This window comes from Colius striatus, chromosome 1, assembly GCF_028858725.1.
Source record: "Colius striatus isolate bColStr4 chromosome 1, bColStr4.1.hap1, whole genome shotgun sequence".
NCBI lineage: Eukaryota > Metazoa > Chordata > Aves > Coliiformes > Coliidae > Colius > Colius striatus.
This window is the reverse complement of record NC_084759.1, coordinates 112,050,578-112,069,370: the sequence shown is the minus strand read 5'-3', so window position 1 is coordinate 112,069,370 and position 18,793 is coordinate 112,050,578. Positions and strand designations below refer to the sequence as shown.

At 38.1% G+C, this 18,793-nt stretch overlaps 1 protein-coding gene across 3 annotated transcripts in view; it reads left to right on the top strand.

The window, feature by feature from the left end:
* EPHA3 (EPH receptor A3) overlaps positions 1-18,477 on the top strand; it is a 228,443-nt gene extending 209,966 nt beyond the window's left edge. For 2 of the 3 annotated variants that reach the window (XM_062003347.1, XM_062003338.1), the window contains exons 15-17: positions 1,697-1,890; positions 15,746-15,901; positions 17,779-18,477. In XM_062003347.1, the coding sequence (XP_061859331.1) occupies positions 1,697-1,890; positions 15,746-15,901; positions 17,779-17,884 (456 nt within the window). In that variant the 3' untranslated portion in view covers positions 17,885-18,477. Of the gene's footprint in view, positions 1-1,696; positions 1,895-15,745; positions 15,902-17,778 lie in introns of those variants that run through there. The other variant, XM_062003357.1, reaches the window with a different exon arrangement.
* The last annotated feature ends 316 nt before the right edge of the window (positions 18,478-18,793 follow it).

Here is an 18,793-nt window from a genome sequence, read left to right as displayed (position 1 = left end):
ATTAGAGAATTTTATCATGCTGGTGGTTTTCTGTGGGATGATTCAGTTCCACTGCAATGAGGTCATTGCTTTTTACATTCCTTAGCTTATTGTTAGAGAGCCCTTCTAAATTTCTGTTGATCCCCTTTGGTTCCACTTGTATAATATTCTGTGGAAGTTTTCTGTAATGTCAGATACACAGAATAAATTGCTCTTGGCTCTTGTGAAAAAGAGAAGCAAGGCATTTCTACTGAGTTTAATGAAACCAAAATAATTCTGGAAGTAACCAACTGATAAAATAGAGAAGAATAATGATCCAATTAGAAGATTTCCAATATAGGCTTCTTGGCATCATTAGTAAACTATCCAAGCCTACAATCCAACTTGTTAATATATCTCTCCCAGTATTTTTGTAAGACGCATAACGTTTTCCCAAAGAATATTTTTATTTTATCTATATTGAGTTCTTTTTCTGTTGTCTTATTAATCCTAGATTTATTCCACAGGAGTTATTTATGACCAGAACTTTCTGAAGTACAATCACTAACACAAATAGATTTTTTTCCAAGGGTTTAAAATATATTTGTACTAATACTAAGTTTAATAAAAGTCAATAACACAGTCATTTTCTGTACTACCTCATGTACAGGAGAAAAGGCAGAAAACTTCCTTTCAAATGAGTACCTTTGAAACTCAAGTCTCTGCAGAAAACTTATTTTAATTAATCATGAACATTTTTTTCTATTGTTTGTGGACATTAACAAATCATATTATGTAAGCCAGTATACTGGTAGAATACCTTTAATAATATCCCATTAAAATCAGAAGTAGAGATTAACCTATTTATCTGCCTCTGCTTCATGGCTGCTTAAAATATGTACTGATTTCCTATCCCTATTCTGATTCAGAATAGTTTGTCCCAATTTTACATTAACTGTTCCAGATAAAAAGGAGAGATTAACAGAATATGACTTTAACATTTTCTGTTTAGAATACACTGGATTTTTATTCATGGTGCAACAGATACTGTAGGACTGATTCAGATGTTATACTCTAGTGAAAAAGTATTCTTTAATACCTATATCTATAATAAAGAAACTTTGTAACAGTGTAAGTTCTGGGGTAAATTTTTGCTTTTGTCAGTATAGACAAAGGATCAAAGAACTGGGCCTGCACTGCCTGTTACAGTTATGTAACTGTACAGAAGTGTACAGTTATGGTAAGTTTTAAAAATATTTTCTATCCCTGTGAGATCACCCACCAGACCTTCTGTTTGTCATTTCAGGATGTCCTGTGAGACATAGATTGGTATTCTGCCAACTGCTATGTCCACTGGAGAGCATGGAAGGGGTGTGTTTCTAAGGGTGATCAGAAATGCTCAAGACCTTTTGAAGTTTAGCATAGCTAAGCAAAAACCTTATTAACTGTAGCTTTTGTTTATTGGTTTTGTTTGATCAAATGTGAGTTTTGGAGATCCTTTCTAGTCTCTCACCTTCCTCAAAGTCACATACTGTATCTTAACTCCCCTTTCTGTATGCCTAATTTACTGCCTGGTTTACTTTGCAGATAAACCAGAGGCATTGCAGGACAAGACAATTGGTGAATAAACACATTTGTTTAAACACAGAATGTCCATGTTAATATGGCTCACAGAAGTGATAAAACCAAGTAGATTTAAATGCCTTTTAAGTTTTCAAAAACTTTTATCCTTGTGCAGGTGATTAAGGCTGTTGATGAAGGGTACCGCCTGCCACCTCCTATGGACTGCCCAGCTGCCTTGTATCAGCTGATGCTGGACTGTTGGCAGAAAGACAGAAACAACAGACCCAAGTTTGAGCAGATTGTCAGTATCCTGGATAAGCTGATCCGTAATCCCAGCAGTCTGAAAATCATCACCAATGCGGCAGCAAGGTGACATGTTAGATTTTGCATTGCACATAAATAAATGTCTTTTCTTTCTTCATCTTCTGTAATTACTATTTGTTAACTTTGTTCACCTACTTCTTCAACTTTTTACTATATCTCTTTGTAATCTTAAGGCTAGAGAAAGCTCCCTGACTGTCCCTTCAGGAGAAGGTTTTAATATCATTCATTATTTTTACTGTTGCTGTTTTTTTATTAATGATTTGCTATTATTTATTCAAATTGTGAGAAGCTATTATGCTAGAGTTATGAAACCCATTGTAAGAATGAGCAGAAGTTTGAGAGAAAACACAGATGGCAGATTTGGCCATCATGTGATCTTCCTTTTGACTTTAGGTGGTGTTTTAAGTGCTTCATGTTTCATATATTATAGATGGCCACGTTCCCCAGGTATCTTTGTGAATTCGGTCTAAATACATGTCCTAGTCTTATGCTCTGCTCTGACAAGTCACTTTAACTTTAATCATATGCATAATCTTTTTGCTTTCAGTAGGACTCACAAACTTAAACATAAGTGCAGTTCTCTGTCAGATCAATGCCTTAACTAGGAATTAACTTCCAACCTGTGCAATATTCCTAATTGCATTAAAACCTTTCACTTATAATCCTGGTTATTCAACACACTCTGCGACATTACTATGATGAGATGAGAATTGCCTAGTTGAGAGAGATAGTAACTGAAGTGTGAGGTGACACCTAAGGGCGTATTGAGGATGTAGTCAAAGAAGAACTTTGGTTAAGTAAAGTTTAAGTGAATTGGTTTATATAATGCACAAAAAGTCCTGCTCTTACTGAAGTGACGTAAGAGATGTAAAGCTGCTTTCAGTATGAATGCTAGTAGAAAATTATCTGTGCACAAAGCAGACAGTCAGAGAGAAATGCACTCTGCTTCTCTGCTGTTTCAGACCCAAGTCTTGGAGGGTGTTTCATTGGGCAGAAGTCCAAGTCTGACACAAGGCAAGTTTCAAAAGGAAACAGAGCAAAACATTCCTCTCAGACTTTGACTTGTAATGCCAGCACACTTCTTGCCATGGCAATCAATTAGGAAGGCACAGAAGGGAAATGGAGCAAAGGAAGTGGGAACAGAAAAAGAAGAAAAGAAACAACCAACAACATTTTTTTTGAAAAACCCATACTGTTTAAATCCTGTCTTCTCAGTCAAGCACATTTCTTCTAAACATCTTCCACTCCTATTTGACAAATGGTTGCTGAAAATAATTTTGTAGGGATATACTGCAGCAGTCTTCTGAACAGGGGAGTTGAGAGACATGACTATCATGTTTTGGCTTGGGAATGTGATTGCAGAAACCAGGGCATCATATTTTACATTCCAAACAGAAGCAAAATGTCCTCCGTTTACTGTCCTTCCAGTTAGGGAGTTGAACCACAGCAGAGCAGAAAATAGTGTTGAACTATCGTAGCCATTAAAAGCTGATGTCCTCTAACGGAGACCACATTCAGTTTGAGTATCATTTATACCTGCTGGGTTCTGTGCAGGAGCACCACAGTGCAGTACTACTCTCTCCCATTTCTTTTACTGTCTTTGCCCCTATTTTATTATATGCTTTGCTGGCACAGGTGGGAGAGGCTGCACATTGGTACTACAATGCCATGCTCTCTGCTCGTGGTACAGTATGGGGAAGGAAGGAGCTTGCTATCATGGTAGGGGATTTCTCACAGCTGCTTTAGGTGAGCTGTCAGTAAAATGCAGTATGGCAGGCCACTGCTTTGACTTTGATATAGATCACATTTCTGAGGAGGGGAGTATCAAAGGTGATTTTTATTTCCTCCTTCCCAATGACTTTTTTGCTGCTACGTCCTTGCACCCATTGCAGTCCCAAGCAGTGCAATATCAGTCCTTCTCTGCAGCTCGTCACTCCTCAGTGACATATGAGGGACTGTGGGTTCTGGATGGTAGGCACACTAGCATGGCTAAGCCTAAGCCCTTCCCCTCTGGGAAGACATTTGTTGCAGTTCAGATGATGCCTACACCTCACTCTCCTTCTATTGGTGTCCCTAGACCAACGAAGGCTATCCTTAAACTTGAGTACAACCAAGAATAAAGTGTGACAACAAGAGGAATGGTGGTCAGTCCTATACAGATTTGGAAATCCGTGATTGCCCCCATGTAACCGTTGCCAAAACTTACTAATAAAACCTCAGACCTGTCTAAGAGGCGGCAGCCAGCTGCACATCCCCTTGGTGTCCTGTAGAGAGGCACTGCTGTCAGGTAATATGTACTGCTTCTGCAGAGAGAGCCAGTGGCACTGCTGGCCAGGGGCTGAGCTCTGGAGGTCCTGCGTCTCTTTCTGACAGACTGACAGAGAAAAATGAGAAGCCAGACTTAAAATGGGTATTGGTCTTGCTATATAGCCTTATGTGCAGAAATATGTAACAGATACAAAAGAGTGGTGAGTCAGGGCAGTTCCTCAAGAAGGAGACATGCAGTCAGATCCCTGCTGGTATCCTTGTGCTGTCAGCAGCCGGTGCAGGACAGGTGCTGCTGCAGAGGTAATGCACTCCGCGACTCGGCCCCAAGGGCTCAGACCATTACATAGGCTCAAATGGCTGCTCTCCGTTATTTGAGGCTGTAGTACTCCCGCAGCACCTTTCCACATTCCCGTAATAAGCAATTAATCTAAATTATAATGGTCCAAGCACTATTTTACCCGTGTCTATGGTGCTACTGGAAGAATGCTGAAGCTTTATGCCCACCATATGCTTGTAGGTGTTCAGAATATACTCAGTTGGGAAAAATGTTTAACATGACGATGTCTCTTGCAGATGCAAAGCCTGTCTTTTCTTACAGGTTTTAGAGATGATGTTTGCTTAACATAGTCACAGTGCTGTTGTATCCTATTTAAATGCACATTGCTGGAGGTGCATAGGATATCCCTGTCCTCTGGTATGTTATTGTTAACTGAATTCAACTGAAGGATGTGCTGGACTGTACGTCTAATTCCATGCCATAGCCGAGGCACGTTTTGTGCTAATACCTCATAGGAATATGAGAGAGGAGTCAAAGCCTTCAATTCTGTATTTCCTTTTCAGTTTCTATCCCTCCAGGACCCTCCATGGCATCTAATAATTTCTTGATACCCAAGGGGATGTTTTCATCCTTATTGATCATCTCTTCACAGACCATTCTACGTGCTTGTGAACCTTACATCGACAAAAGGGTTTTGTAACCTCAGCACGGCAAAAGTTTCATAATACACTTCCTGGTGTTATGTTTCATCTCAAATTCATATGAACATTCCTTTCCCATTCCTTGTAAGCTACAGAGTCTGGCTGATTTCTCTCTTAGCTGTCAAAATTAATTTTTTATTCAAGTGGCCACCTTGAGCTCCTGCTAACAAGACTGGCACTGGTTATAGACACATGAGTGTTTTATATCCTTTAGATTGCCTGTAGTCATCTAGCCCTTTAAAGGGCTGTAGCAAGAGAACTCCGTACACAAAAAAACTGTACAAGTCACACAGTTTCCTAAAGCATAACCTCGTGATATTTTTATTTGATTTATGTCTTGCTGTTCTTTCCTGTTTTCTGAGTATGATGTTCATTTTTATAACAGAGTCCTTAGGTTGTTTGGAGATCTTTAGGGTGGAAATGAGTTCATAGTTCTTCCAGTTTTGATCAAGTTCATTATTTTTCTTCTCGAGCTTATTATTTTTTAGTCCATTGTGTATTACTCCACATTTGCAGATATTTCATACAGATACAAAGCAGATGGAAAGTTTTCTCAACTTGAGAAGGAGAGACAAAATCACATCACCCACCTGCTAGCCTGTTGGTGGGGCTGTGGTCTGAAACGGCTTATTAGTCATTTCATTTATGTGGGGAAAAGTAATCCACAAGTCATGCAACTGAACACTGCAAATCTTAAATGAACTCAAAACATTTCAATTTCTTTATCTGGGTTTTTATTTTCACTTATTTTTCCTTATTTTCCTTTCTGATTCTGTTCTTTTCATGTATATATAGGCTCACAATAGTTGCAATGTATACTATCATTTTATATATATGAATCTTTTTCTTACACAGACATTTTAAAAACTATATGTGGAACATAGTGTATGATTAGAAATATATTTAAAGTGTTTCTGTGTCCCAAAGTGAATTAAACTGTTGGAGGATACTGTGACCTTGAGGTATAACGGTTCTGATATAGGATTCAGGCAATTAAAATATTATGATAGCTTTCCTGTAGTTGCTGTATATGTTCACATCTGTAATGTAGGTGTGACTAAAAGCACTTAGCTGCCTTCATGAACCTGCTATAAAAGGGGTAGCCAAGTTAATCCACAGCCTCTGCCAAGAAAAGGCATTTGAAAAAAAAAATATTAAATGTTTCTAATTCCAACATAATTTTGAGAAATTCTGAATTTCTACCAGGTCTGTGATGATTTCAAAACTGATAATTAATCCACACTAAAAAAACAAATGTGTTTCTGTATTTGCTTTTGTTTCTGTATCACCTTTTGTTAAAGTGAAAGTCAGTGTCAAGCACTTCTGCTGTTGTTTCTTTGTACTGCAAGCATATATTTAGCAGAGGATGAAAGAATTACATTGCAAACAAGGGGATAAAACAACCTGAGAATTCAGGTTTATTACATGGTCTGTAACCATTTTTGTGTCAGGAGCTTGGGGCATCCCTTTTTTCTGCTGTATCTAGCAACAGGACAAGGGATAATGGGATGAAGCTGGAACACAAAAAGTTCCACTTAAGCATAAGAAAAAACTATTTCACCGTTCAGGTGAGGGAGCCCTGGCACAGGCTGCCCAGGGGGGTTGTGGAGTCTCCTTCCTTGGAGGTCTTCAAGACCCACCTGGACATGTTCCTATGTGACCTGATCTAGGTGGACCTGCTTCTGCAGGTGGGTTGGACTAGATGATCTCTAAAGGTCCCTTCCAACCCCTACCATTCTGTGATTCTGTGATCTTTGTGTGTTTCTAGCTGTATTAATAGTTATATTGCAATGCATGAATTGCAACAATTCTTCTCATATATCAAATGCAGAAAATAAACGTCTGAAACTGTCATGTAAAAAAAAGTTTATTTTATGAGTTGCTCAGCATTAACAGCTGTTAATTTTGTTAGTTTCTTTAGGTCTTCACAGAACAGACTACTTTTTTTCATTGTAAATTGACAGGAGTATCTCAGTGATTTTATTGGGACTGTAGTATCATGCAGTATCTTTATTCTCAGTTCATATCTAGCCCAAGCATCTAGTATGGAAAGTCCTACTTCTTATGGGAGGTTCTGTAAAATTATCTGGTGAATTTTGTCAACTTATTAATAAGATGCCAGTAGTTTAGTTCCAAACACATTTGTGAAATTCGGAAATGCAGCTATCAGTTTTGCAAAATCTGTTGGTCCTCATTTTATTTTGGGATACATCAGGACTTGATTCCTCTCAAATCAGCTGCCTTATTGGGACTTTTAAAATGATCATTTTGCTTAGCTAACTTTTCTATTTTTCTAAAAATTTAAATTACCTTCTTTATAGGATTAATCAGCAAGTTTGCCCCAAATCTTTGAAGATGAAGGTGTTATCTACAGGCTAACCAGCAGTTAATAGGAATCAGCATCTGTTTGTTCTGGCATGGAGCTACCTTTAGTATGAAATATATAGAAAAGACAAAGTAGGTTTAGCAAAGGCAGTAAGCTTCAGTAAAGCCATTTGATTTCATAAACAGAGACAAGACACAAGGCTGTCTCTCTTGCACTCTGTAGGTTTCTCTCTCTGCTCTCCAAGCATGACTTGTAGCATCAGCCAGCCAAACTGCTCTCCAGTCAGTTCTTGAGTTTAAGATACTTTCAAAGAATTAATAAATGTGCTTATCTGATTCTGCATTCTTACATGCAAAAGCATCTGTGGCAAAGTTTTATTTTATAATTTCAAGTATTCATTTGAGTGTATTAGTCTGCTCTGGGTAAGAGGGTAAGTGTTGCGTGATGCAAAATGCAGAAATTCTGAATGGGCATATAAAACAAGAAACTGATTCAAAAGAAGAAAATCAAATCAGATTTTTAAGGAAATAAAGCTGCTTCCAAAAATAAAAATACACTTTAATTTATATTGATGCTAATTTCAAAATGAAGACAATTATGCATGTTAACTATGCACCTTTTTCTATGCATAGAACTTGAATAAACTTTAATTCCAAATTTCTTTTTTGCAAAATGTGTTACCTCATCAAGCTCTGTTAAATTATTCTTGATTTAAAATAATGAATATGCAGCTTGAATGCATTCATTGCGTTAATGAATGATATTTAAGATACATTAATAAAACCTGTTAAGAATTTATTGAATGTTTTGGAACTGAAATTTACAAAATGTGTAGTTGCCTCCTTGGAATTCCATTCAGAGGCCTGAGACTGTATATCCCATACTATTATACAAATTTCACATATTTCATTAATTTCCAAGTTCTTTGAATTTGGAATGTCTGTGTATGGGATTTTGATTTTCTTTTAATTAATCTATGAACAATTAGATGGATTTTTATTTATTCTCCAAAATACATATTTTTTTGGCAATACCCGACTCTGTATAACTGTATTGAAAAAGAAAAAAGCAATCATTCTAGATTGCACTGCAGCGCTGGAGTTAGATTTGGTTTCAGATCTCTTTTATGTTTTAGAAGTTCTCCATTTAAAATACAAATTCTACTGCTATTGTTATAGCTAAGACTAAAAAAAACCAAGAAAGCCACTTATTTTCAGAAAAAGCATAGCTGAAATTCTTTTAATATAGTCCAGGAAATTTAGGAGGTCGGGGTCAGTTACTCTTGCTGATGAAAATATGAAAGTGTTGGCAAATGTGTGCGAATAATTCCTCATACACTCTTTCATGTATTCACGAGTTGTTTACAGCCCTATCCTGACTTTTCTTGAATTTGTTGTATTGTTTGAATTATTCACTGGAGCAATTTCCTTGAGCAGTTTTTGGACAAGCTGTTATTTGTGAGTAGTTGATTGCAAGTATTTGTTGCTAAATGTGTGCTTTGCTGTCTGTCCTTGTGACGTTCTCGCTGGTATCAAGCATAATGCTTTCTCTCAAACATCCAGAAACATCCTTTGCAATTTGAAATTTCAAGTTTGCTTCTCATGTTTCCACTTAAAATCTGATGACTTGGTAGAAACTCTCTTCTATGCTAACTTGTTATGAAAATTAAACTCAATAGGAGCAGTGAGCAGATGAAAAAAATTCAGACTTCTCCTTTATGCAACATAATTCATAAGCCATATTTTTACAATAGTATTTGCAGCAGAACAATTATTTGTGTTGGCTAACCATTTTGTTGAAAAGTTCCCTTATTTTGCCATTCAGGTCAGAAGGTTTGGGGTACTTGACATATCCAGCTGACCTGCTGTAATACTATTTGTTTGCATCTCCCTGTTAGGAACTTTCAGGCTGGAGGGCTGAAGGAAGTAGATTTCAGTTTTACTTGGAGCATTTCAGAGAGGGCTTACCCTTTGCAGTTGTCCTAGCATTAACAACAAGATCCAGGTTTGGCCAAATGCTGTATAATGCAAACCTACATGTGAATTTTTGGCCTCATTTGAAACCCAGCAACAATACAATCCATGTCCTAAAATGGACTGCTCTCTCTAAAAGAATTCAAGTAATGTAAGCCTGCAATGCTAGCTCTCTTTCTGAAGTCTGTTAAACATAAAATTGAGAATTTATGGGGGGGGGGGAAACAACTACACATCACAAAGATAAATGGAAAGTTACAGTAAATTATACTCCTTGATGCCTAATCACAGTTTGGATTGTGCCGGGAATCCAGGAGTTGGGAGATTTTTAGGGACTTCAGTTAATTAACATACTACAGACTGGAAAACTATATTTTCACCTGATTTTTTCCAGCAGTCATTAATACCATGCCTGAGTCACACACAAATCAGCCGTTGTTCCTTCAAAGTTAAAAGTAGCTGGGGCTCACTGTTAACAGAGATGGCAAAACATCTATTTGCAGTTTTGCACCTCTAATTTAACTCTGCTGGTGAAACTCTGACAAGAAATCACAGCAGACTAAGCTGGGTACTGTATAATTTGAATAGTAATGCAGCTAGGTCAGTGGGTGGGCGGATTGTGAGCATTTGCTCTTTACTGTGATTCTGAGGGATTTTGTTCTGCTGTTCCCAACTGGATGTGCTGGGTTTACCACATGAAGCCCTCATTAGCCTTAATGGCAATTCTGTGCTGGAAATGCTGGAAAAAGAAACTGCATGGAGCCATTGCCTGATGTGGCGAGTGCTGTAGCAAAAGTCTGTAGAAATTCACAGAGCAGCCAAATGTGGGGTATAAGGGCAAGTCTTACACAGCAAATGGTAGATGCAAAGAGCCAGAAAAGCATTTTAAGAGCTCTCTGAGGCATTTTTCTCTTCCTCTTGTAAAGAGCCTATAGACTGTCCTAACAGAAATGACTGGCTGTTGTTAAGGATCTGTCTCTGGGCCAGCTACAAATCCCACATGACATTACTTCTGCAGCTTAAAAGCACAGCTTAAGCTATATTTTGAGGAAAAAAAAATCCAAAAAGCAAAGAAAGAAAATCCAATACAATATTTCAGCAACTTGCTGGTATTTTTTGCCTTCAGTGTTTTGGTGGTGGGAAAGCATAAATTGAGGAGCATTGATGCATCCAGGCATAGAATTTACTACCTCACCAGGATGCTGAAAAGATGTAAGCCCTTGAAAACCATGTTCTGAAGGGCAGCTAAGGGAGTAGGGAAGACTAGAGGGGCAGCTGAAATCTTATTTGCTCATTATCCTGGTGGAACCTGTAGAATATTTTGCCAACAGACAACATGGAGTTGAAAAATAAGTAGTCCGGGATAACATCGAGAGACATGTATCATTTTGCAGTAGGCTGTGAACCTCACTTGCATTCTTTTTCCCATGGTTGTATAGCTCCTCTTCATTTCTCCAGCTCTCTTTTGACTTCAGATAGGCACAGCCTGCTTATTCTGAGAATGTCCCTTGGGAAAAGCAAATGTGACACCCTAAGAGGTGAACTGTATTTTAGGGACTAGATTACAAATTTTGCTAAGAGTACCCTAAAAATGGGAAGGAAAAGGTGTAACTCCAAAGATTCTGGTCTTTAAGGTCCAGGGATAATCAAGTGAATGCAATCACTGTACTTCTTGGCATGCCATTTATTTACTAGTCTCCTGTTGGTAAGCATGTATACTTTTGATTCTGCTTGCTGTAGAAGATAAAACTCAATGCCAGCTGTTGTTTTACTTTTCTCTCTTTTCTCTTTTACATTTTCTCTTGAAATAGGAGAAATCCTTCTTGTTATACCTGAATTCTGTGCTTCAGCTTGCCATATTAATAAAGCACATAGGATTTGTGTTCAAACCAGACCTGTCTCCCTCCTAGGGAGCAATTTCACTTTACAAAATCAGCTTATAATTACCTAAAATTTGACACAGGAAATTACTTCATGTTTTTTAAATACTTCCCCTTTAAAAGAAACTGACTGTGGAAGGGCAAGTCCAGATTGGAGGAAGGGATGGAAGGAGAGAAGCTACTACAATACAAAGTCCAGGATCATGTGTGTACAACTTCTCTGTGTATTTGCAGAATATCATCCTTCATAGGATGTAGGATGTAGTGGCAGGACATTTTCCTTTTATTTGTCCCAGCTTCTGGATTTTAGAAGTTAATGTATCCCTTTCTTTCCAGCCAGCAGCCAAGCAGAGATGAGATTTCCATGCCATATTGGGAATGGTTCTAATGATGTTTTCTGTGGTCTTTGTTGTTACTATAAGGTGGAGTAAAAGTTTCCCTGTGTTGTGACAGAAAGCTCTGCTAATGATAACAAACTATAGTTCTCCATGCTGCAGCAGATGACTCAAAGGTTAATTCCAACTGTTAACGTAATGGGCACATCCAGAAAAAGCTTTCAGAAACAGAGTATTTTGTAACTGGCATCTTGCTGTTAAATTTGTCTCTCTAACCCGAGTCTTGCTGATTTTTTTCAGGGCACCACATGTCAGTAAATACGACTCTGTAGATAGACACACAGTCAGAATGAACAGGACAGAAAGTCTTTCCATGACTGTCAAAAGATGACACGATGAGGTATATCATACTTGATTGAAGCAACTAAGTAGAAAGATTTCCAAAAAAATAAGACAGAAGAAAAGAAAAAACAGAGGGAAATGCTCTATTTCACTTCCCCTGAGCAAACATGTAATTTCCATGATTTCTTTTTAATGACTCTCTTCTGAAGCTAGTAGGTACTGATTTATGAAAAGCTGTAAAAGATCAGGTGGAACCCTGCAGGACGTCGTTTACAGCTGCATGGATTGCAACCCATCTAATTTGTCTAGTAAAGTGTGAGCTCATGGCACACATCACCCGGGCCATAAATTTCATGTTCAGACCTTCTGTCTAGGGGCTGGGTCAGGGGGAAAAAAAACTGCCGATGTGTGCAGATGCTCTGAAAGCCCAGCTTTCCCTTGGTGCATGTGAGGAGACATCACAGACTCTTCACAGTGAGACAAATTCCTGTTCATTGATAAACTGTCCAGATGTCCTCTCTGAGGAGGAAAGTAACTAATTTTTGTTTGGAATCCTACAGGGAGAAAAATGATACTTTACAGTGCTGGTTATTCTGAGGTCACTTGCATTAAAATTAGGTTATATTTTTTGTCCTGGTGATACTTTGATCCAAGTAATAAACATAAAAGCTTTTTTGGGCCACACTAATTCCTAATCCTAGAGACCTGTTCTATTTCAACTTGTTTATAATTTTTTTTTTCATTTGAGATTCTTGACTCAGGCTTTGTTTTATTAGATTTAAGTTAAAAGACATACTGGGCTGGGAAAAAAAAAAACCATTCTCCATGCTTTATCGCTAAAAACACTTCATAAATACGCTTAATAAATGTCTTGGGATTACAGATGCTATACCTAGAAAACTATAAATAAAAGCATTGGCTCTTCATGGGACAAACAGTAGTCAGGAAGATGCAGACTGTATAGCTACTGAACAAAAATATCTTGGGCCTTATTGTCAAACCTGAGCCTTTAACTGGAGTGTGTTTAAAGCTGTGTCACACAGGTGACTAAGACCTGGTTTTAGCATGAGAATGGAAACCTGAAGTGTGCTGCATCTTTTGTCCTCAGCTTAGTCTTTGTGCCAATGTGGCCATGCTGTGCTTTCCCTTCTCTAGTGTTTTGGCAGGATAACAGTTTTCTGGCATTTTCTATTACTTTCCTTTCCATCTGCCACTGTTCCCAGATGTGAGGTCTGTAGTTAGTGCCAGTTATCTTGGTCATTTACAGCAGCTCCTTGGCCTGGCTAGGCCTCTGGAAAGAAGGTAGTCAGGTGAAAAGTTTCCCATCAAGGACATTATTTGCTCTGAGACCTGGGGAAAATTGGTTGAATGTAGAGTAGTGTTATGTCCATTCATGGTTTTGAAGTTAAGATTTTCAAGCTTCTAATGAGCTCTTTAATTATGACCTGCAATCCCAGTTGGAAGAAGATATTAATTACAATTTTCTGAGCCTGAAAGAAATTAGCTTATTGATAACAACTGGCAAAACATCAGAAGTAAACGGTGCTGTTTAAAATGTAGCCAATACCAAAAGCTATTGTTTCAGAAAGATGTATTGTTCTTTTCTTTAAAGTCTCATGATTCCAGTGCAGGTCAGATGAACTGCAAGGATATGCTATTGTGGTGCTGCTGGTCTTAATGAAACTTTATAAAGACTTGTGTTGGGTAGGAGAAATTTTGTTGGGATTTTTAGGCTGCTTATGAGCTTAAATTCACTGGTATTTAAATACTTTAATCTCTTCGATGCCTTTACAGACTCATTCCGTTTATGTTTTTTCAATGCTCAGAGATGGCTCGGATTTAGGATGAAAAGGATTTTTTACAATCCAGATCAGTTTTCCAGTCTAGTAACTGTCACCTACCTGTTACACTACGTTATCACTGCCTTTAAATTACAGTGTTAGTCTAATCACTTCTCATTTTCACTTCTTTCCAGTGACAAAAGTCACTTCAGATAGATTCAGCTGTAGCAGTCACACTCCTGTGCAGGTGATGTTTCACTAGAGACATAGGAAAAAAGAATTAGGAGGCAGAAAATAGACTGTTGATGTGATAACTGCTTTGAACATCCTCTAGTTCAGCCTCCTGTGCTCATGAGTAGCAGAGTCGTAGTAGCACAGTTAGGAACCTGCTTAGCTTTAAGTCTAGGATGGACCCATAAGGTACTTTACTTAAAACAGAGCACGTATGTTTCTGAGAGCTAAAAATCTGTCCAATATGGACATGTTTGTCACTGGAGGGAAAATGCAGAATTAGACCTAATATCTCTTATAGCATCTGACTAGTCAAGGAATTCAATACTGTAATAATTATCACAGAGAGAGAAAGGTAAGTAGAATTAATAAGATGTCAGTAGAAATTACTGATCATATTGCTATTCAGGGGCTTCACACATCTCTTAGAGAAAGATAACAAATCAGTGAGGAGGAACAGCCAAGGACAGATTCAACTCTCTGAGAACTGGATGTCTCCTCCAGGCTGTTTGCCTAGAAGACCTGTTTCAGAGGGGACAAATCGTGTGCTTGGAAATGTGTGTTTCACTAAGGACTGCAGCAATAGCAGTAGCAATAGCTGGGCCTATTTGTGGTATTTTTAGATTACTAAAATAAGCCTGATTAATGACTTCATGGGGAAGGGGTGGCATTTATTTTTAGTGTTGATTCTCTCAAACAAGAAATTACGGTATGCTCACAAGACCATGAAAACAAGAGTATTCAGATTCATACCAGCCAGAACTAAATATGACAGCAGCCATTTTTGCCATTAGCAGTGTGCAAAGTACATGGTCAGCTGCAATATATTCCTTCTTGATTAAAAAAATTATACATTGAATCATTACTTTGAGAAATATATTTTATCTCAATAGCTTATAGGTGGACATGCAGATGGAAAAAGGTTTCAGTGGGCAAAGAAGCTCAGATATGTTTTGTTTGATTCATTGCATTGGTTTTGTTTGTTTCTTCCTGATTTCTTCATTGTTTTCTATGTAGAGAACTTGGATGCAAATCATGTCAGTTCAGCATCCTTCATGAGCACCATGTTAATTTCAAAGGCAAGAAGTAATTCAGTTCTCACTTCTAAATTATTTGTATGATATCCTTATGGATGTTTCAGTCTTAGTGTCAATTTTAAATAGGACGTGGCAATTGCATTTTATGTTTGGCTATGTCTATTTAATAACAAATTTCCTCATTTCTGCCTCTGTGCACTGCAAAGTTACATTTGTCTCAGGAATTCACTTAACTTTTGATTTTTAGACTTGATACGATTTTTTTAAAGCCACTGGTTTCTTATTACTTGTGCTTGTGAATTAGTAGCAGCATTTAAGATTTGTGAGTAGGCTGAAATATTCTGAACATTTGAAATATGTAAATTCTACCAACAGGCTCAACTTGGAGTCTAGAGTGTGCATTATCTCTGTGTGTTGTTTAGGACCAGGTAAATCCCATAAATTTAATCCAAATCAGGCTTGTCTTTGCTAATGCTTTACCCACTTCATGAACTGATGATGCTTCAGGGATTTAAATGTGGACATGAGAAGCTGGCACTCAAGCATAAGCAAGATGATTATGCAATGTTCATCAGAACTGCCAGCGTGAGTACACGTGCAGGCCTCAGCAGCAAATAGCTTCCACAGATGAACAGAAGAGTGACACGTAGACTGGAAACTCCTGCCCATGCCAGCATCAAGTTTAGACACAAAATAAATCCATATGTATCTCTTCTCCCTAACTTTCATCACATTCTTTTTTATTTCAGGCCATCAAATCTTCTACTGGACCAAAGTAACATTGATATTTCAGCCTTCCGCACGACAGGTGATTGGATCAATGGTTTTCGGACAGGACAGTGCAAAGACATTTTCACGGGTGTGGAGTACAGTACATGTGATACAATAGCCAAGATTTCTACAGAGTAAGTTTGAGTTGGCTACACCTCTTCATTATGGGTTGAAGCTGGAGGTACAAGTTTATACATAAGAGTAAGAATAGCATTTTTATGTAAAGTTTCTAGTTTTCTGAGAAAATGCTCTTACGTTTAAAGAAACAAATGTAAAATAAGGTTGTAATTGCAATACACGTGCAAACCTAGATGCTTCAGTGGCTCTGTGAAGGCCACAGTCCAGTAGATTTTTCTCACTGGTGACAAGGAAATTCCTAATTTCTTCTGATGTAGAATCACAGAATCTTAAGGACTGGAAGGGACCTCAAAAGATAATCTAGCCCATACCCCTGCCAGAGCAGGAAATCCTAGAGTAGGTCACACAGGAACTCCTCCAGGTGGGGATTGAATGTCTCCAGAGAAGGAGATTCAACAACCCACCTGGGCAGCCTGTTCCAGTGCTCTGTCACCCTCACCATGAAGAAATTCTTGCTTATGTTTCTTTGGAACCTCTTATGTTCCAGCTTGTACCCATTGCCTCTTGTCCTGTCATTGGACATCACTGAGAAGAGCCTGGCTCCCTCCTTCTGACACCTGCCCTTTATATATTTGTGAACAAGAATGAGATTACCCTTGAGTCTCCTCTTCTCCAAGCTGAAGAGCCCCAGCTCCCTCAGCCTTTCATCACAAGGGAGATGCTTCACTCCCTTCGTCGTCTTTGTATCATCTGTACACCAACATCGCTTTTTCTCACTCGCGGTTTAGGAGTTTCTCCTTTGATTTTTTATATTCTGCCCTTTCTATGGGGATTTCCTCACAGCTGGCACATATTCTAATCTTTTCCTTTGTTGTTTATCCTATATTCCATCAAACAAGGTGAGACAGAGCAAACTCTTTGTAGCTTCTGTCCTCCTATATGCTAATAATTATGCAGGGGCTGAACTCTCTCCTGCCTCCAGTTTTGACATTTAGTCATGCAAAAACCAGAAGTTTACAACTTGCAAATTTATTACATTTGAATGCAATCCATCTTTGTTCTTGTGATAAGGAACGGTATGTTAATGTTCCTTCTGCACTTGAAAAAGCATCAAGTATAGTTATGAACTTACTGCCAAAGGAAATCTCAATTCCCTGTTTGAGCTAGCTGGTTGCACAACAAGTTATGAAAAAGTAAGCAGCAGCTGGAGTACCAACAATTAAACACATCAATGCCATTAATTAGTGTATTATTGCAACTATAAAAAGGCTGATAATGGCTTTTTATAACAGTTACCCTTTGGGGACAGTGCAGACATCTTCTAGGAATGCCCAATTTCCTGTGAGCCACTGGTTAATTAGCCCATTAGAAGTGTTAAACCGCTTCTGTGTTGCACCAGGAATAAAGAGGTTGGATGGCCTGGAGAAATGAGAAGTGAAAAACAGAGTAGACACTGGAAGCTTGGCCCTTTAGCCCTTAATCTCAATGGTGATACGAGAGCTAAAACAACCATTCAGAGTGCTCAGCACATGACAGTGAGATGTCAGTACTGCTGAGGAAAAGTGAGCAGGCAGATAGGAGGATGGAGATGTTAGAGAGGCTCAAGGTCACAGCTGCCACAGAAGTGAACTCCTTGCCCCTAAATCCCAATGCTTGTATCACTGGAAAACACTGTTTCATTGTCTTTTCTACCAGGGAAGTAAACACAACAAGGCTAAATGAGTTTGCACTCTTTTTTTGTGCTCCTATGCTCTTTTCATATAGTAGTTCTCAGTACTTTTCGTACCAACACATGTGTTTCAGCAATATCAAGATACCTAGAGGCTTCCTCCAGTGCAGCAATAGATGAGCAAGTTGATTGTTGTTTGCTTCTGTCAGCACTAGGAAACACAGTACGCTCATTCACCCAATGCATCTTCTCTTTTTTTTCCAGTGATGTGAAGAAAGTCGGTGTTACAGTTGTGGGGCCTCAGAAGAAGATTGTCAGCAGTATCAAAGCTCTAGAAACTCATACAAAGAACAGCCCTGTTCCTGTGTAAGGTACCAAAATGATGTTGCTCAGGAGAGAAAAAAAAGGAGAAAAGTTGTGTCACAGGGCGAAAGATGATGGTTGATAAACAGCAGAATTTCAAGGAGTTCTTTGCAACAGCTTTGGAAAAAAAAATGGTTGAAATTTCAAACCCACTAAGACACTCAAACATTGAGTATAAATGCCTTAAAAATAGGAGCGAACTTGTTTTCTATCTCTTAATCCTAAAGAGTGGGCGCACTTGACTGACTGTTAATGCAGATAGTGAATTTCAAAAGAAAAAAGTCATGTAAAAAAATCCTTCCAAGTAAAAACCAGTGATACTAAAACCTAGAGCCATTGGAATATTAAGTGACTGAATAACAAAAAACCCATGGACACAAAAGCTGTGTACTTGATCTATACAGCAAACAAAAAAAGAGAAAGACTCACAGTATTTTTATACAGAAGAGATCTGTAACAGGTATTTTATTTCTTTAAAAGCGAGGGAAATAGAGGACTATACCTCACAACCTGTCTGGCCATATTTACTATAATGTCATTGTAACATGCTATTTCAACTTGAGAAAGGAATACAGAAATAAAGCTTGTAGTGACTTTGAATTAGTTGACAAAACGTTTTTGCTGTTATGTTAGCTTCCCTAATTGTGTTCATTTAAATAGAAACAAGTCTTGATTTTTAAAAGACTTATTTATTTCCTTTGATTTTCCATTATTGTTTATATTTATACTTAAATACCTTAACCTGGCTGTATTATTGCCAAGTGCCAAACGTTATCAAAACTTCATTGGTTCAACTTGAGAAATTGTCTGAGGGTTAGTTACTAGATTGTTTTATATCAATAACATCATATATGAAATACAGAAGGAAAGAAAGATGGTCTTTTTTCCAGCTCTGATTCTAGACAAAGCACCTGGA